This window comes from Passer domesticus, chromosome Z (genome assembly GCF_036417665.1).
Source record: "Passer domesticus isolate bPasDom1 chromosome Z, bPasDom1.hap1, whole genome shotgun sequence".
Taxonomy (NCBI): domain Eukaryota; kingdom Metazoa; phylum Chordata; class Aves; order Passeriformes; family Passeridae; genus Passer; species Passer domesticus.
In genome coordinates this window covers 77,398,971-77,416,965 of record NC_087512.1, presented here as the reverse complement: position 1 = coordinate 77,416,965, position 17,995 = coordinate 77,398,971, and the positions used below count along the sequence as shown (strand labels likewise).

The window sequence follows — 17,995 nt, the reverse complement described above, 5'->3', positions numbered from 1 at the left end:
AGAATGCGTGGAACAATGTGTCGTTACGATCCTGCCTAGGGCAAGATACTTATGGTAATGCCCTTTGTCTCTGAAAGATTGATATATAATAATTATGGCTCCTGTGTTTCAAATAAGCAACTAAGACAAGAAGCAAACACTTGCAAGTACCTCACATAGGTACTCTTGTGAGGGGTATTTAACAAACAGCAAAAGTAGATTCTCTCCTGATAAGGTTATATGCGTTGTTTTTATTCCAGGACACTGGGGAGGGCCAAGGTACAGAACCTATACTGTGTCTGACTCAGGCTCCAGTATGCCATCCAGCATAAGCTATTCTTCATCTGGAAGTGACTCAGGCTACTTCAGTATGTCACCCAACAGAACATACACTGTGTCTGGAAGCGACTCAGGCTCCAGTATGCCATCCAGCATAAGCTATCCTTCCTCTGGAAGTGACTCAGGCTACTTCAGTATGTCACCCAACAGAACCTATACTGTGTCTGGAAGTGACTCAGGCTCCAGTATGCCATCCAGCATAAGCTATCCTTCCTCTGGAAGCGACTCAGGCTACTTCAGTAGGTCACCCAACAGAACCTACACTGTTTCTGGGAGTGACGCAGGCGCCAGTATGCCATCTGGCATAAGCTATCTTTCCTCTGGAAGTGACTCAGTCTTCAGGATGTCACCCAGCAGAACTGACAGTTTCTCTGGAATCAACTCAATCTCCACTATTGCTCCCAGCAGGAGCCATACTCTTTCTGGAAGTGATTCAGTCTTCAGGATGTCACCCAACACATCCTATTCTTTTCCTGGCAGTGACTCAGTCTTCCTTATGCCACCCAACAGAACCTATACTGTGTCTGGAAGCGATTCAGTCTTCAGTATGCCATCCAGCATAAGCTATCCTTCCTCTGGAAGTGTCTCAGGCTACTCCAGTATGTCACCCAACAGAACCTATACTGTGTCTGACTCAGGCTCCAGTATGCCATCCAGCATAAGCTATTCTTCCTCTGGAAGTGACTCAGGCTATTTCAGCATGTCACCCAACAGAACCTATACTGTGTCTGGAAGTGACTCAGGCTCCAGTATGCCATCCAGCATAAGCTATCCTTCCTCTGGAAGTGACTCAGGCTACTTCAGCATGTCACCCAACAGAACCTACACTGTGTCTGGAAGCGACCTATCCGCCGGTGGGTCATCCTACAGAACCTTTCCTCTCTCTCGAACCAACATTGCCTTTCCTTCCAACCATAACCATTTCCTTTTCATGCGTCTCCTTGGTATTTAAAATTTACCATCTCTGAAGTTAATTTACTGTCTCTCAACAGATTCCTTCCGGCATCCCCAAGGACCCATTTCACCTCGTGGTCCTATTCCTGCTGGTGATGGTAAGTCTGCTTGTCAAGAAATTATAGTCATTTGGATGTGGCTTCAGAGCCAGCATCACCCTTCATGCTGCACAGCTTCTGCAGACAAATACAACCAGTCTTCATTGTAAACACAACGGAGCAATAACACTACTGCCAACATTTAGAAACCGCCATGTCTTGCAACATTTCAGTTCTGTGCATTTCCTTGCTTTTAAACATTTACCTCTTCTGAAGTAATTTTGCTGTCTCTGACCGGAGTATATTTGTATTCCTATTCCCTCCCAAGCTCTTCGTGCACCTCCAGCTCGTGCTCCTCTTCCTTCTCCTCTTCCTCCTGCTGGTAAGTCTGTTTTTCAAGCAATTGTAGTCACCGGGGTCTGCCTTCCTCAACAGCAACTCCCTTCCTGCTGCTCAGCTTCTGTAGGCAAATACAACAACACTTAATGGGAACCATAATGGAGCAATAAAGTTAGCGCAAACAGAAACATTCGAAGGTGCTCTTCAGAACAGAAAGGGGATGCTGAAAGCTAACACAGAGATTAAAATTACTGCTGGAGGATTCCTTTTATAACGAGTCCTTCATTTGCTTTGATAATTTTGATATTGCCCTGAGTTTAGCTGCTGGGTTGCTTGGATTGTTTTGCTTTTGGGGAGTGGTCGTGGTGAGTGGGTGGGGGTTTGGTTTTTTTTGAATAGCGGGGGGTTTTTTTCTTTCTTTTTTTTTTAAGAACCAAAGGGTTCTTCCTTTCTTTCTCTTATAAACCATTCACATTTTTGTAATAGCTTTTCCTTCCAACCATAACCATTTCAGTTTCCTGTATTTCCTTGCTTTTAAAAATGTACCTGCTCTGAAGTAAATTTCCTTCCTCTGAACAGGGCCTTCTGCCTTTCTCTTTCAACCCCAAGGAGCCAGTACGCCTCGTGGTCCTCCTCCTGATGGTAAGTCTGCTTTTCAAGAAATTATACTCACTTGGATATGGGTTCAGAGACAGCATCCACCTTCATGCTGCACAGCTTCTGTAGGCAAACACAACAGCGCTTTAGGAGAATGGCTTTGGAGCAACACATCTAGTGCAAACAGACATCTTCAGAGACAATTTTCAGACAACAAAGGGGTGGTGTAACTAACACAGGAATTAAAGTTTTTGTCCCACTGTACAAGGTTGTTTCCTTGCTTAAAAAACACACCCTAGAAATTATCATGATGGTGTGTAAAATATGTCTCTGAGAATGCGTGGAACAATGTGTCGTTACGATCCTGCCTAGGGCAAGATACTTATGGTAATGCCCTTTGTCTCTGAAAGATTGATATATAATAATTATGGCTCCTGTGTTTCAAATAAGCAACTAAGACAAGAAGCAAACACTTGCAAGTACCTCACATAGGTACTCTTGTGAGGGGTATTTAACAAACAGCAAAAGTAGATTCTCTCCTGATAAGGTTATATGCGTTGTTTTTATTCCAGGACACTGGGGAGGGCCAAGGTACAGAACCTATACTGTGTCTGACTCAGGCTCCAGTATGCCATCCAGCATAAGCTATTCTTCATCTGGAAGTGACTCAGGCTACTTCAGTATGTCACCCAACAGAACATACACTGTGTCTGGAAGCGACTCAGGCTCCAGTATGCCATCCAGCATAAGCTATCCTTCCTCTGGAAGTGACTCAGGCTACTTCAGTATGTCACCCAACAGAACCTATACTGTGTCTGGAAGTGACTCAGGGTCCAGTATGCCATCCAGCATAAGCTATTCTTCCTCTGGAAGCGACTCAGGCTACTTCAGTAGGTCACCCAACAGAACCTACACTGTGTCTGGGAGTGACGCAGGCGCCAGTATGCCATCTGGCATAAGCTATCTTTCCTCTGGAAGTGACTCAGTCTTCAGGATGTCACCCAGCAGAACTGACAGTTTCTCTGGAATCAACTCAATCTCCACTATTGCTCCCAGCAGGAGCCATACTCTTTCTGGAAGTGATTCAGTCTTCAGGATGTCACCCAACACATCCTATTCTTTTCCTGGCAGTGACTCAGTCTTCCTTATGCCACCCAACAGAACCTATACTGTGTCTGGAAGCGATTCAGTCTTCAGTATGCCTTCCAGCATAAGCTATCCTTCCTCTGGAAGTGTCTCAGGCTACTCCAGTATGTCACCCAACAGAACCTATACTGTGTCTGACTCAGGCTCCAGTATGCCATCCAGCATAAGCTATTCTTCCTCTGGAAGTGACTCAGGCTATTTCAGCATGTCACCCAACAGAACCTATACTGTGTCTGGAAGTGACTCAGGCTCCAGTATGCCATCCAGCATAAGCTATCCTTCCTCTGGAAGTGACTCAGGCTACTTCAGCATGTCACCCAACAGAACCTACACTGTGTCTGGAAGCGACCTATCCGCCGGTGTGTCATCCTACAGAACCTTTCCTCTCTCTCGAACCAACATTGCCTTTCCTTCCAACCATAACCATTTCCTTTTCATGCGTCTCCTTGGTATTTAAAATTTACCATCTCTGAAGTTAATTTACTGTCTCTCAACAGATTCCTTCCGGCATCCCCAAGGACCCATTTCACCTCGTGGTCCTATTCCTGCTGGTGATGGTAAGTCTGCTTGTCAAGAAATTATAGTCATTTGGATGTGGCTTCAGAGCCGGCATCACCCTTCATGCTGCACAGCTTCTGCAGACAAATACAACCAGTCTTCATTGTAAACACAACGGAGCAATAACACTACTGCCAACATTTAGAAACCGCCATGTCTTGCAACATTTCAGTTCTGTGCATTTCCTTGCTTTTAAACATTTACCTCTTCTGAAGTAATTTTGCTGTCTCTGACCGGAGTATATTTGTATTCCTATTCCCTCCCAAGCTCTTCGTGCACCTCCAGCTCGTGCTCCTCTTCCTTCTCCTCTTCCTCCTGCTGGTAAGTCTGTTTTTCAAGCAATTGTAGTCACCGGGGTCTGCCTTCCTCAACAGCAACTCCCTTCCTGCTGCTCAGCTTCTGTAGGCAAATACAACAACACTTAATGGGAACCATAATGGAGCAATAAAGTTAGCGCAAACAGAAACATTCGAAGGTGCTCTTCAGAACAGAAAGGGGATGCTGAAAGCTAACACAGAGATTAAAATTACTGCTGGAGGATTCCTTTTATAACGAGTCCTTCATTTGCTTTGATAATTTTGATATTGCCCTGAGTTTAGCTGCTGGGTTGCTTGGATTGTTTTGCTTTTGGGGAGTGGTCGTGGTGAGTGGGTGGGGGTTTGTTTTTTTTTGAATAGCGGGGGGGTTTTTTTCTTTCTTTTTTTTTAAGAACCAAAGGGTTCTTCCTTTCTTTCTCTTATAAACCATTCACATTTTTGTAATAGCTTTTCCTTCCAACCATAACCATTTCAGTTTCTTGTATTTCCTTGCTTTTAAAAATGTACCTGCTCTGAAGTAAATTTCCTTCCTCTGAACAGGGCCTTCTGCCTTTCTCTTTCAACCCCAAGGAGCCAGTACGCCTCGTGGTCCTCCTCCTGATGGTAAGTCTGCTTTTCAAGAAATTATACTCACTTGGATATGGGTTCAGAGACAGCATCCACCTTCATGCTGCACAGCTTCTGTAGGCAAACACAACAGCGCTTTAGGAGAATGGCTTTGGAGCAACACATCTAGTGCAAACAGACATCTTCAGAGACAATTTTCAGACAACAAAGGGGTGGTGTAACTAACACAGGAATTAAAGTTTTTGTCCCACTGTACAAGGTTGTTTCCTTGCTTAAAAAACACACCCTAGAAATTATCATGATGGTGTGTAAAATATGTCTCTGAGAATGCGTGGAACAATGTGTCGTTACGATCCTGCCTAGGGCAAGATACTTATGGTAATGCCCTTTGTCTCTGAAAGATTGATATATAATAATTATGGCTCCTGTGTTTCAAATAAGCAACTAAGACAAGAAGCAAACACTTGCAAGTACCTCACATAGGTACTCTTGTGAGGGGTATTTAACAAACAGCAAAAGTAGATTCTCTCCTGATAAGGTTATATGCGTTGTTTTTATTCCAGGACACTGGGGAGGGCCAAGGTACAGAACCTATACTGTGTCTGACTCAGGCTCCAGTATGCCATCCAGCATAAGCTATCCTTCCTCTGGAAGCGACTCAGGCTACTTCAGTAGGTCACCCAACAGAACATACACTGTGTCTGGAAGCGACTCAGGCTCCAGTATGCCATCCAGCATAAGCTATCCTTCCTCTGGAAGTGACTCAGGCTACTTCAGTAGGTCACCCAACAGAACCTATACTGTGTCTGGAAGTGACTCAGGCTCCAGTATGCCATCCAGCATAAGCTATCCTTCCTCTGGAAGCGACTCAGGCTACTTCAGTAGGTCACCCAACAGAACCTACACTGTTTCTGGGAGTGACGCAGGCGCCAGTATGCCATCTGGCATAAGCTATCTTTCCTCTGGAAGTGACTCAGTCTTCAGGATGTCACCCAGCAGAACTGACAGTTTCTCTGGAATCAACTCAATCTCCACTATTGCTCCCAGCAGGAGCCATACTCTTTCTGGAAGTGACTCAGTCTTCAGGATGTCACCCAACACATCCTATTCTTTTCCTGGCAGTGACTCAGTCTTCCTTATGCCACCCAACAGAACCTATACTGTGTCTGGAAGCGATTCAGTCTTCAGTATGCCTTCCAGCATAAGCTATCCTTCCTCTGGAAGTGTCTCAGGCTACTCCAGTATGTCACCCAACAGAACCTATACTGTGTCTGACTCAGGCTCCAGTATGCCATCCAGCATAAGCTATTCTTCCTCTGGAAGTGACTCAGGCTATTTCAGCATGTCACCCAACAGAACCTATACTGTGTCTGGAAGTGACTCAGGCTCCAGTATGCCATCCAGCATAAGCTATCCTTCCTCTGGAAGTGACTCAGGCTACTTCAGCATGTCACCCAACAGAACCTACACTGTGTCTGGGAGCGACCTATCTGCCGGTGTGTCATCCTACAGAACCTTTCCTCTCTCTCGAACCAACATTGCCTTTCCTTCCAACCATAACCATTTCCTTTTCATGCGTCTCCTTGGTATTTAAAATTTACCATCTCTGAAGTTAATTTACTGTCTCTCAACAGATTCCTTCCGGCATCCCCAAGGACCCATTTCACCTCGTGGTCCTATTCCTGCTGGTGATGGTAAGTCTGCTTGTCAAGAAATTATAGTCATTTGGATGTGGCTTCAGAGCCGGCATCACCCTTCATGCTGCACAGCTTCTGCAGACAAATACAACCAGTCTTCATTGTAAACACAACGGAGCAATAACACTACTGCCAACATTTAGAAACCGCCATGTCTTGCAACATTTCAGTTCTGTGCATTTCCTTGCTTTTAAACATTTACCTCTTCTGAAGTAATTTTGCTGTCTCTGACCGGAGTATATTTGTATTCCTATTCCCTCCCAAGCTCTTCGTGCACCTCCAGCTCGTGCTCCTCTTCCTTCTCCTCTTCCTCCTGCTGGTAAGTCTGTTTTTCAAGCAATTGTAGTCACCGGGGTCTGCCTTCCTCAACAGCAACTCCCTTCCTGCTGCTCAGCTTCTGTAGGCAAATACAACAAGACTTAATGGCAACCATAATGGAGCAATAAAGTTAGCGCAAACAGAAACATTCGAAGGTGCTCTTCAGAACAGAAAGGGGATGCTGAAAGCTAACACAGAGATTACAATTACTGCTGGAGGATTCCTTTTATAACGAGTCCTTCATTTGCTTTGATAATTTTGATATTGCCCTGAGTTTAGCTGCTGGCTTGCTTGGATTGTTTTGCTTTTGGGGAGTGGTCATGGTGAGTGGGTGGGGGTTTGGTTTTTTTTGAATAGCGGGGGGGTTTTTTTCTTTCTTTTTTTTTAAGAACCAAAGGGTTCTTCCTTTCTTTCTCTTATAAACCATTCACATTTTTGTAATAGCTTTTCCTTCCAACCATAACCATTTCAGTTTCTTGTATTTCCTTGCTTTTAAAAATGTACCTGCTCTGAAGTAAATTTCCTTCCTCTGAACAGGGCCTTCTGCCTTTCTCTTTCAACCCCAAGGAGCCAGTACGCCTCGTGGTCCTCCTCCTGATGGTAAGTCTGCTTTTCAAGAAATTATACTCACTTGGATATGGGTTCAGAGACAGCATCCACCTTCATGCTGCACAGCTTCTGTAGGCAAACACAACAGCGCTTTAGGAGAATGGCTTTGGAGCAACACATCTAGTGCAAACAGACATCTTCAGAGACAATTTTCAGACAACAAAGGGGTGGTGTAACTAACACAGGAATTAAAGTTTTTGTCCCACTGTACAAGGTTGTTTCCTTGCTTAAAAAACACACCCTAGAAATTATCATGATGGTGTGTAAAATATGTCTCTGAGAATGCGTGGAACAATGTGTCGTTACGATCCTGCCTAGGGCAAGATACTTATGGTAATGCCCTTTGTCTCTTAAAGATTGATATATAATAATTATGGCTCCTGTGTTTCAAATAAGCAACTAAGACAAGAAGCAAACACTTGCAAGTACCTCACATAGGTACTCTTGTGAGGGGTATTTAACAAACAGCAAAAGTAGATTCTCTCCTGATAAGGTTATATGCGTTGTTTTTATTCCAGGACACTGGGGAGGGCCAAGGTACAGAACCTATACTGTGTCTGACTCAGGCTCCAGTATGCCATCCAGCATAAGCTATTCTTCATCTGGAAGTGACTCAGGCTACTTCAGTATGTCACCCAACAGAACCTATACTGTGTCTGGAAGCGACTCAGGCTCCAGTATGCCATCCAGCATAAGCTATCCTTCCTCTGGAAGTGACTCAGGCTACTTCAGTATGTCACCCAACAGAACATACACTCTGTCTGGAAGTGACTCAGGCTCCAGTATGCCATCCAGCATAAGCTATTCTTCCTCTGGAAGCGACTCAGGCTACTTCAGTAGGTCACCCAACAGAACCTACACTGTTTCTGGGAGTGACGCAGGCGCCAGTATGCCATCTGGCATAAGCTATCTTTCTTCTGGAAGTGACTCCGTCTTCAGGATGTCACCCAGCAGAACTGACAGTTTCTCTGGAATCAACTCAATCTCCACTATTGCTCCCAGCAGGAGCCATACTCTTTCTGGAAGTGATTCAGTCTTCAGGATGTCCCCCAACACATCCTATTCTTTTCCTGGCAGTGACTCAGTCTTCCTTATGCCACCCAACAGAACCTATACTGTGTCTGGAAGCGATTCAGTCTTCAGTATGCCTTCCAGCATAAGCTATCCTTCCTCTGGAAGTGTCTCAGGCTACTCCAGTATGTCACCCAACAGAACCTATACTGTGTCTGACTCAGGCTCCAGTATGCCATCCAGCATAAGCTATTCTTCCTCTGGAAGTGACTCAGGCTATTTCAGCATGTCACCCAACAGAACCTATACTGTGTCTGGAAGTGACTCAGGCTCCAGTATGCCATCCAGCATAAGCTATCCTTCCTCTGGAAGTGACTCAGGCTACTTCAGCATGTCACCCAACAGAACCTACACTGTGTCTGGAAGCGACCTATCCGCCGGTGTGTCATCCTACAGAACCTTTCCTCTCTCTCCAACCAACATTGCCTTTCCTTCCAACCATAACCATTTCCTTTTCATGCGTCTCCTTGGTATTTAAAATTTACCATCTCTGAAGTTAATTTACTGTCTCTCAACAGATTCCTTCCGGCATCCCCAAGGACCCATTTCACCTCGTGGTCCTCTTCCTGCTGGTGATGGTAAGTCTGCTTGTCAAGAAATTATAGTCATTTGGATGTGGCTTCAGAGCCAGCATCACCCTTCATGCTGCACAGCTTCTGCAGACAAATACAACCAGTCTTCATTGTAAACACAACGGAGCAATAACACTACTGCCAACATTTAGAAACCGTCATGTCTTGCAACATTTCAGTTCTGTGCATTTCCTTGCTTTTAAACATTTACCTCTTCTGAAGTAATTTTGTTGTCTCTGACCGGAGTATATTTGTATTCCTATTCCTTCCCAAGCTCTTCGTGCACCTCCAGCTCGTGCTCCTCTTCCTTCTCCTCTTCCTCCTGCTGGTAAGTCTGTTTTTCAAGCAATTGTAGTCACCGGGGTCTGCCTTCCTCAACAGTAACTCCCTTCCTGCTGCTCAGCTTCTGTAGGCAAATACAACAACACTTAATGGCAACCATAATGGAGCAATAAAGTTAGCGCAAACAGAAACATTCGAAGGTGCTCTTCAGAACAGAAAGGGGATGCTGAAAGCTAACACAGAGATTAAAATTACTGCTGGAGGATTCCTTTTATAACGAGTCCTTCATTTGCTTTGATAATTTTGATATTGCCCTGAGTTTAGCTGCTGGGTTGCTTGGATTGTTTTGCTTTTGGGGTGTGGTCATGGTGAGTGGGTGGGGGTTTGGTTTTTTTTGAATAGCGGGGGGGTTTTTTCTTTCTTTTTTTTTAAGAACCAAAGGGTTCTTCCTTTCTTTCTCTTATAAACCATTCACATTTTTGTAATAGCTTTTCCTTCCAACCATAACCATTTCAGTTTCTTGTATTTCCTTGCTTTTAAAAATGTACCTGCTCTGAAGTAAATTTCCTTCCTCTGAACAGGGCCTTCTGCCTTTCCCTTTCAACCCCAAGGAGCCAGTACGCCTCGTGGTCCTCCTCCTGATGGTAAGTCTGCTTTTCAAGAAATTATACTCACTTGGATATGGGTTCAGAGACAGCATCCACCTTCATGCTGCACAGCTTCTGTAGGCAAACACAACAGCGCTTTAGGAGAATGGCTTTGGAGCAACACATCTAGTGCAAACAGACATCTTCAGAGACAATTTTCAGACAACAAAGGGGTGGTGTAACTAACACAGGAATTAAAGTTTTTGTCCCACTGTACAAGGTTGTTTCCTTGCTTAAAAAACACACCCTAGAAATTATCATGATGGTGTGTAAAATATGTCTGTGAGAATGCGTGGAACAATGTGTCGTTACGATCCTGCCTAGGGCAAGATACTTATGGTAATGCCCTTTGTCTCTTAAAGATTGATATATAATAATTATGGCTCCTGTGTTTCAAATAAGCAACTAAGACAAGAAGCAAACACTTGCAAGTACCTCACATAGGTACTCTTGTGAGGGGTATTTAACAAACAGCAAAAGTAGATTCTCTCCTGATAAGGTTATATGCATTGTTTTTATTCCAGGACACTGGGGAGGGCCAAGGTACAGAACCTATACTGTGTCTGACTCAGGCTCCAGTATGCCATCCAGCATAAGCTATCCTTCCTCTGGAAGCGACTCAGGCTACTTCAGTATGTCACCCAACATAACCTACACTGTGTCTGGAAGCGACTCAGGCTCCAGTATGCCATCCAGCATAAGCTATCCTTCCTCTGGAAGTGACTCAGGCTACTTCAGTAGGTCACCCAACAGAACCTATACTGTGTCTGGAAGTGACTCAGGCTCCAGTATGCCATCCAGCATAAGCTATCCTTCCTCTGGAAGCGACTCAGGCTACTTCAGTAGGTCACCCAACAGAACCTACACTGTTTCTGGGAGTGACGCAGGCGCCAGTATGCCATCTGGCATAAGCTATCTTTCCTCTGGAAGTGACTCAGTCTTCAGGATGTCACCCAGCAGAACTGACAGTTTCTCTGGAATCAACTCAATCTCCACTATTGCTCCCAGCAGGAGCCATACTCTTTCTGGAAGTGACTCAGTCTTCAGGATGTCACCCAACACATCCTATTCTTTTCCTGGCAGTGACTCAGTCTTCCTTATGCCACCCAACAGAACCTATACTGTGTCTGGAAGCGATTCAGTCTTCAGTATGCCTTCCAGCATAAGCTATCCTTCCTCTGGAAGTGTCTCAGGCTACTCCAGTATGTCACCCAACAGAACCTATACTGTGTCTGACTCAGGCTCCAGTATGCCATCCAGCATAAGCTATTCTTCCTCTGGAAGTGACTCAGGCTATTTCAGCATGTCACCCAACAGAACCTATACTGTGTCTGGAAGTGACTCAGGCTCCAGTATGCCATCCAGCATAAGCTATCCTTCCTCTGGAAGTGACTCAGGCTACTTCAGCATGTCACCCAACAGAACCTACACTGTGTCTGGGAGCGACCTATCTGCCGGTGTGTCATCCTACAGAACCTTTCCTCTCTCTCGAACCAACATTGCCTTTCCTTCCAACCATAACCATTTCCTTTTCATGCGTCTCCTTGGTATTTAAAATTTACCATCTCTGAAGTTAATTTACTGTCTCTCAACAGATTCCTTCCGGCATCCCCAAGGACCCATTTCACCTCGTGGTCCTATTCCTGCTGGTGATGGTAAGTCTGCTTGTCAAGAAATTATAGTCATTTGGATGTGGCTTCAGAGCCGGCATCACCCTTCATGCTGCACAGCTTCTGCAGACAAATACAACCAGTCTTCATTGTAAACACAACGGAGCAATAACACTACTGCCAACATTTAGAAACCGCCATGTCTTGCAACATTTCAGTTCTGTGCATTTCCTTGCTTTTAAACATTTACCTCTTCTGAAGTAATTTTGCTGTCTCTGACCGGAGTATATTTGTATTCCTATTCCCTCCCAAGCTCTTCGTGCACCTCCAGCTCGTGCTCCTCTTCCTTCTCCTCTTCCTCCTGCTGGTAAGTCTGTTTTTCAAGCAATTGTAGTCACCGGGGTCTGCCTTCCTCAACAGCAACTCCCTTCCTGCTGCTCAGCTTCTGTAGGCAAATACAACAAGACTTAATGGCAACCATAATGGAGCAATAAAGTTAGCGCAAACAGAAACATTCGAAGGTGCTCTTCAGAACAGAAAGGGGATGCTGAAAGCTAACACAGAGATTACAATTACTGCTGGAGGATTCCTTTTATAACGAGTCCTTCATTTGCTTTGATAATTTTGATATTGCCCTGAGTTTAGCTGCTGGCTTGCTTGGATTGTTTTGCTTTTGGGGAGTGGTCATGGTGAGTGGGTGGGGGTTTGGTTTTTTTTGAATAGCGGGGGGGTTTTTTTCTTTCTTTTTTTTTAAGAACCAAAGGGTTCTTCCTTTCTTTCTCTTATAAACCATTCACATTTTTGTAATAGCTTTTCCTTCCAACCATAACCATTTCAGTTTCTTGTATTTCCTTGCTTTTAAAAATGTACCTGCTCTGAAGTAAATTTCCTTCCTCTGAACAGGGCCTTCTGCCTTTCTCTTTCAACCCCAAGGAGCCAGTACGCCTCGTGGTCCTCCTCCTGATGGTAAGTCTGCTTTTCAAGAAATTATACTCACTTGGATATGGGTTCAGAGACAGCATCCACCTTCATGCTGCACAGCTTCTGTAGGCAAACACAACAGCGCTTTAGGAGAATGGCTTTGGAGCAACACATCTAGTGCAAACAGACATCTTCAGAGACAATTTTCAGACAACAAAGGGGTGGTGTAACTAACACAGGAATTAAAGTTTTTGTCCCACTGTACAAGGTTGTTTCCTTGCTTAAAAAACACACCCTAGAAATTATCATGATGGTGTGTAAAATATGTCTCTGAGAATGCGTGGAACAATGTGTCGTTACGATCCTGCCTAGGGCAAGATACTTATGGTAATGCCCTTTGTCTCTTAAAGATTGATATATAATAATTATGGCTCCTGTGTTTCAAATAAGCAACTAAGACAAGAAGCAAACACTTGCAAGTACCTCACATAGGTACTCTTGTGAGGGGTATTTAACAAACAGCAAAAGTAGATTCTCTCCTGATAAGGTTATATGCGTTGTTTTTATTCCAGGACACTGGGGAGGGCCAAGGTACAGAACCTATACTGTGTCTGACTCAGGCTCCAGTATGCCATCCAGCATAAGCTATTCTTCATCTGGAAGTGACTCAGGCTACTTCAGTATGTCACCCAACAGAACCTATACTGTGTCTGGAAGCGACTCAGGCTCCAGTATGCCATCCAGCATAAGCTATCCTTCCTCTGGAAGTGACTCAGGCTACTTCAGTATGTCACCCAACAGAACATACACTCTGTCTGGAAGTGACTCAGGCTCCAGTATGCCATCCAGCATAAGCTATTCTTCCTCTGGAAGCGACTCAGGCTACTTCAGTAGGTCACCCAACAGAACCTACACTGTTTCTGGGAGTGACGCAGGCGCCAGTATGCCATCTGGCATAAGCTATCTTTCTTCTGGAAGTGACTCCGTCTTCAGGATGTCACCCAGCAGAACTGACAGTTTCTCTGGAATCAACTCAATCTCCACTATTGCTCCCAGCAGGAGCCATACTCTTTCTGGAAGTGATTCAGTCTTCAGGATGTCCCCCAACACATCCTATTCTTTTCCTGGCAGTGACTCAGTCTTCCTTATGCCACCCAACAGAACCTATACTGTGTCTGGAAGCGATTCAGTCTTCAGTATGCCTTCCAGCATAAGCTATCCTTCCTCTGGAAGTGTCTCAGGCTACTCCAGTATGTCACCCAACAGAACCTATACTGTGTCTGACTCAGGCTCCAGTATGCCATCCAGCATAAGCTATTCTTCCTCTGGAAGTGACTCAGGCTATTTCAGCATGTCACCCAACAGAACCTATACTGTGTCTGGAAGTGACTCAGGCTCCAGTATGCCATCCAGCATAAGCTATCCTTCCTCTGGAAGTGACTCAGGCTACTTCAGCATGTCACCCAACAGAACCTACACTGTGTCTGGAAGCGACCTATCCGCCGGTGTGTCATCCTACAGAACCTTTCCTCTCTCTCCAACCAACATTGCCTTTCCTTCCAACCATAACCATTTCCTTTTCATGCGTCTCCTTGGTATTTAAAATTTACCATCTCTGAAGTTAATTTACTGTCTCTCAACAGATTCCTTCCGGCATCCCCAAGGACCCATTTCACCTCGTGGTCCTCTTCCTGCTGGTGATGGTAAGTCTGCTTGTCAAGAAATTATAGTCATTTGGATGTGGCTTCAGAGCCAGCATCACCCTTCATGCTGCACAGCTTCTGCAGACAAATACAACCAGTCTTCATTGTAAACACAACGGAGCAATAACACTACTGCCAACATTTAGAAACCGTCATGTCTTGCAACATTTCAGTTCTGTGCATTTCCTTGCTTTTAAACATTTACCTCTTCTGAAGTAATTTTGTTGTCTCTGACCGGAGTATATTTGTATTCCTATTCCTTCCCAAGCTCTTCGTGCACCTCCAGCTCGTGCTCCTCTTCCTTCTCCTCTTCCTCCTGCTGGTAAGTCTGTTTTTCAAGCAATTGTAGTCACCGGGGTCTGCCTTCCTCAACAGTAACTCCCTTCCTGCTGCTCAGCTTCTGTAGGCAAATACAACAACACTTAATGGCAACCATAATGGAGCAATAAAGTTAGCGCAAACAGAAACATTCGAAGGTGCTCTTCAGAACAGAAAGGGGATGCTGAAAGCTAACACAGAGATTAAAATTACTGCTGGAGGATTCCTTTTATAACGAGTCCTTCATTTGCTTTGATAATTTTGATATTGCCCTGAGTTTAGCTGCTGGGTTGCTTGGATTGTTTTGCTTTTGGGGTGTGGTCATGGTGAGTGGGTGGGGGTTTGGTTTTTTTTGAATAGCGGGGGGGTTTTTTCTTTCTTTTTTTTTAAGAACCAAAGGGTTCTTCCTTTCTTTCTCTTATAAACCATTCACATTTTTGTAATAGCTTTTCCTTCCAACCATAACCATTTCAGTTTCTTGTATTTCCTTGCTTTTAAAAATGTACCTGCTCTGAAGTAAATTTCCTTCCTCTGAACAGGGCCTTCTGCCTTTCCCTTTCAACCCCAAGGAGCCAGTACGCCTCGTGGTCCTCCTCCTGATGGTAAGTCTGCTTTTCAAGAAATTATACTCACTTGGATATGGGTTCAGAGACAGCATCCACCTTCATGCTGCACAGCTTCTGTAGGCAAACACAACAGCGCTTTAGGAGAATGGCTTTGGAGCAACACATCTAGTGCAAACAGACATCTTCAGAGACAATTTTCAGACAACAAAGGGGTGGTGTAACTAACACAGGAATTAAAGTTTTTGTCCCACTGTACAAGGTTGTTTCCTTGCTTAAAAAACACACCCTAGAAATTATCATGATGGTGTGTAAAATATGTCTGTGAGAATGCGTGGAACAATGTGTCGTTACGATCCTGCCTAGGGCAAGATACTTATGGTAATGCCCTTTGTCTCTTAAAGATTGATATATAATAATTATGGCTCCTGTGTTTCAAATAAGCAACTAAGACAAGAAGCAAACACTTGCAAGTACCTCACATAGGTACTCTTGTGAGGGGTATTTAACAAACAGCAAAAGTAGATTCTCTCCTGATAAGGTTATATGCATTGTTTTTATTCCAGGACACTGGGGAGGGCCAAGGTACAGAACCTATACTGTGTCTGACTCAGGCTCCAGTATGCCATCCAGCATAAGCTATTCTTCATCTGGAAGTGACTCAGGCTACTTCAGTATGTCACCCAACATAACCTACACTGTGTCTGGAAGCGACTCAGGCTCCAGTATGCCATCCAGCATAAGCTATCCTTCCTCTGGAAGTGACTCAGGCTACTTCAGTATGTCACCCAACAGAACCTACACTGTGTCTGACTCAGGCTCCAGTATGCCATCCAGCATAAGCTATCCTTCCTCTGGAAGTGACTCAGGCTACTTCAGTATGTCACCCAACAGAACCTATACTGTGTCTGACTCAGGCTCCAGTATGCCATCCAGCATAAGCTATCCTTCCTCTGCAAGCGACTCAGGCTACTTCAGTAGGTCACCCAACAGAACCTACACTGTGTCTGGGAGTGACGCAGGTGCCAGTATGCCATCTGGCATAAGCTATCTTTCCTCTGGAAGTGACTCAGTCTTCAGGATGTCACCCAGCAGAACTGACAGTTTCTCTGGAATCAACTCAATCTCCACTATTGCTCCCAGCAGGAGCCATACTCTTTCTGGAAGTGACTCAGTCTTCAGGATGTCACCCAACACATCCTATTCTTTTCCTGGCAGTGACTCAGTCTTCCTTATGCCACCCAACAGAACCTATACTGTGTCTGGAAGCGATTCAGTCTTCAGTATGCCTTCCAGCATAAGCTATCCTTCCTCTGGAAGTGTCTCAGGCTACTCCAGTATGTCACCCAACAGAACCTATACTGTGTCTGACTCAGGCTCCAGTATGCCATCCAGCATAAGCTATTCTTCCTCTGGAAGTGACTCAGGCTATTTCAGCATGTCACCCAACAGAACCTATACTGTGTCTGGAAGTGACTCAGGCTCCAGTATGCCATCCAGCATAAGCTATCCTTCCTCTGGAAGTGACTCAGGCTACTTCAGCATGTCACCCAACAGAACCTACACTGTGTCTGGAAGCGACCTATCCGCCGGTGTGTCATCCTACAGAACCTTTCCTCTCTCTCCAACCAACATTGCCTTTCCTTCCAACCATAACCATTTCCTTTTCATGCGTCTCCTTGGTATTTAAAATTTACCATCTCTGAAGTTAATTTACTGTCTCTCAACAGATTCCTTCCGGCATCCCCAAGGACCCATTTCACCTCGCGGTCCTCTTCCTGCTGGTGATGGTAAGTCTGCTTGTCAAGAAATTATAGTCATTTGGATGTGGCTTCAGAGCCAGCATCACCCTTCATGCTGCACAGCTTCTGCAGACAAATACAACCAGTCTTCATTGTAAACACAACGGAGCAATAACACTACTGCCAACATTTAGAAACCGCCATGTCTTGCAACATTTCAGTTCTGTGCATTTCCTTGCTTTTAAACATTTACCTCTTCTGAAGTAATTTTGCTGTCTCTGACCGGAGTATATTTGTATTCCTATTCCCTCCCAAGCTCTTCGTGCACCTCCAGCTCGTGCTCCTCTTCCTTCTCCTCTTCCTCCTGCTGGTAAGTCTGTTTTTCAAGCAATTGTAGTCACCGGGGTCTGCCTTCCTCAACAGCAACTCCCTTCCTGCTGCTCAGCTTCTGTAGGCAAATACAACAACACTTAATGGCAACCATAATGGAGCAATAAAGTTAGCGCAAACAGAAACATTCAAAGGTGCTCTTCAGAACAGAAAGGGGATGCTGAAAGCTAACACAGAGATTACAATTACTGCTGGAGGATTCCTTTTATAACGAGTCCTTCATTTGCTTTGATAATTTTGATATTGCCCTGAGTTTAGCTGCTGGGTTGCTTGGATTGTTTTGCTTTTGGGGAGTGGTCATGGTGAGTGGGTGGGGGTTTGGTTTTTTTGAATAGCGGGGGGGTTTTTTCTTTCTTTTTTTTTTAAGAACCACAGGGTTCTTCCTTTCTTTCTCTTATAAACCATTCACATTTTTGTAATAGCTTTTCCTTCCAACCATAACCATTTCAGTTTCTTGTATTTCCTTGCTTTTAAAAATGTACCTGCTCTGAAGTAAATTTCCTTCCTCTGAACAGGGCCTTCTGCCTTTCCCTTTCAACCCCAAGGAGCCAGTACGCCTCGTGGTCCTCCTCCTGATGGTAAGTCTGCTTTTCAAGAAATTATACTCACTTGGATATGGGTTCAGAGACAGCATCCACCTTCATGCTGCACAGCTTCTGTAGGCAAACACAACAGCGCTTTAGGAGAATGGCTTTGGAGCAACACATCTAGTGCAAAC

The 17,995-nt window shown here is 44.6% G+C and overlaps 1 protein-coding gene and 1 long non-coding RNA gene across 7 annotated transcripts in view; one reads left to right on the top strand and one right to left on the bottom strand.

Annotated features, from left to right (window-relative positions):
• Nucleotides 1-17,995, top strand: part of LOC135289584 (mucin-4-like) — a 68,347-nt gene that overhangs the window by 44,692 nt on the left and 5,660 nt on the right. For 4 of the 5 annotated variants that reach the window (XM_064403305.1, XM_064403308.1, XM_064403307.1 and 1 more), the window contains 28 exons: nt 240-1,172; nt 1,311-1,370; nt 1,639-1,692; nt 2,229-2,291; nt 2,819-3,751; nt 3,890-3,949; nt 4,218-4,271; nt 4,808-4,870; nt 5,398-6,330; nt 6,469-6,528; nt 6,797-6,850; nt 7,387-7,449; nt 7,977-8,909; nt 9,048-9,107; nt 9,376-9,429; nt 9,965-10,027; nt 10,555-11,487; nt 11,626-11,685; nt 11,954-12,007; nt 12,544-12,606; nt 13,134-14,066; nt 14,205-14,264; nt 14,533-14,586; nt 15,122-15,184; nt 15,712-16,737; nt 16,876-16,935; nt 17,204-17,257; nt 17,793-17,855. In XM_064403305.1, the coding sequence (XP_064259375.1) occupies nt 240-1,172; nt 1,311-1,370; nt 1,639-1,692; nt 2,229-2,291; nt 2,819-3,751; nt 3,890-3,949; nt 4,218-4,271; nt 4,808-4,870; nt 5,398-6,330; nt 6,469-6,528; nt 6,797-6,850; nt 7,387-7,449; nt 7,977-8,909; nt 9,048-9,107; nt 9,376-9,429; nt 9,965-10,027; nt 10,555-11,487; nt 11,626-11,685; nt 11,954-12,007; nt 12,544-12,606; nt 13,134-14,066; nt 14,205-14,264; nt 14,533-14,586; nt 15,122-15,184; nt 15,712-16,737; nt 16,876-16,935; nt 17,204-17,257; nt 17,793-17,855 (7,863 nt within the window). The remainder of the gene's footprint in view (nt 1-239; nt 1,173-1,310; nt 1,371-1,638; nt 1,693-2,228; nt 2,292-2,818; nt 3,752-3,889; nt 3,950-4,217; nt 4,272-4,807; nt 4,871-5,397; nt 6,331-6,468; nt 6,529-6,796; nt 6,851-7,386; nt 7,450-7,976; nt 8,910-9,047; nt 9,108-9,375; nt 9,430-9,964; nt 10,028-10,554; nt 11,488-11,625; nt 11,686-11,953; nt 12,008-12,543; nt 12,607-13,133; nt 14,067-14,204; nt 14,265-14,532; nt 14,587-15,121; nt 15,185-15,711; nt 16,738-16,875; nt 16,936-17,203; nt 17,258-17,792; nt 17,856-17,995) is intronic. The other variant, XM_064403306.1, reaches the window with a different exon arrangement.
• On the bottom strand, nt 898-17,811 carry LOC135289587 (uncharacterized). Of its 2 annotated transcripts, XR_010352343.1 has the most exons (7): nt 17,141-17,811; nt 14,470-15,262; nt 11,891-12,684; nt 9,313-10,105; nt 6,734-7,527; nt 4,155-4,948; nt 898-2,369 (listed from the first exon to the last, which is right to left on the bottom strand). It is a non-coding gene; the product is annotated as an uncharacterized LOC135289587 (long non-coding RNA). The 2 variants fall into 2 exon arrangements; XR_010352342.1 differs by lacking the exon at nt 898-2,369 and having other exon boundaries at nt 3,203-4,948.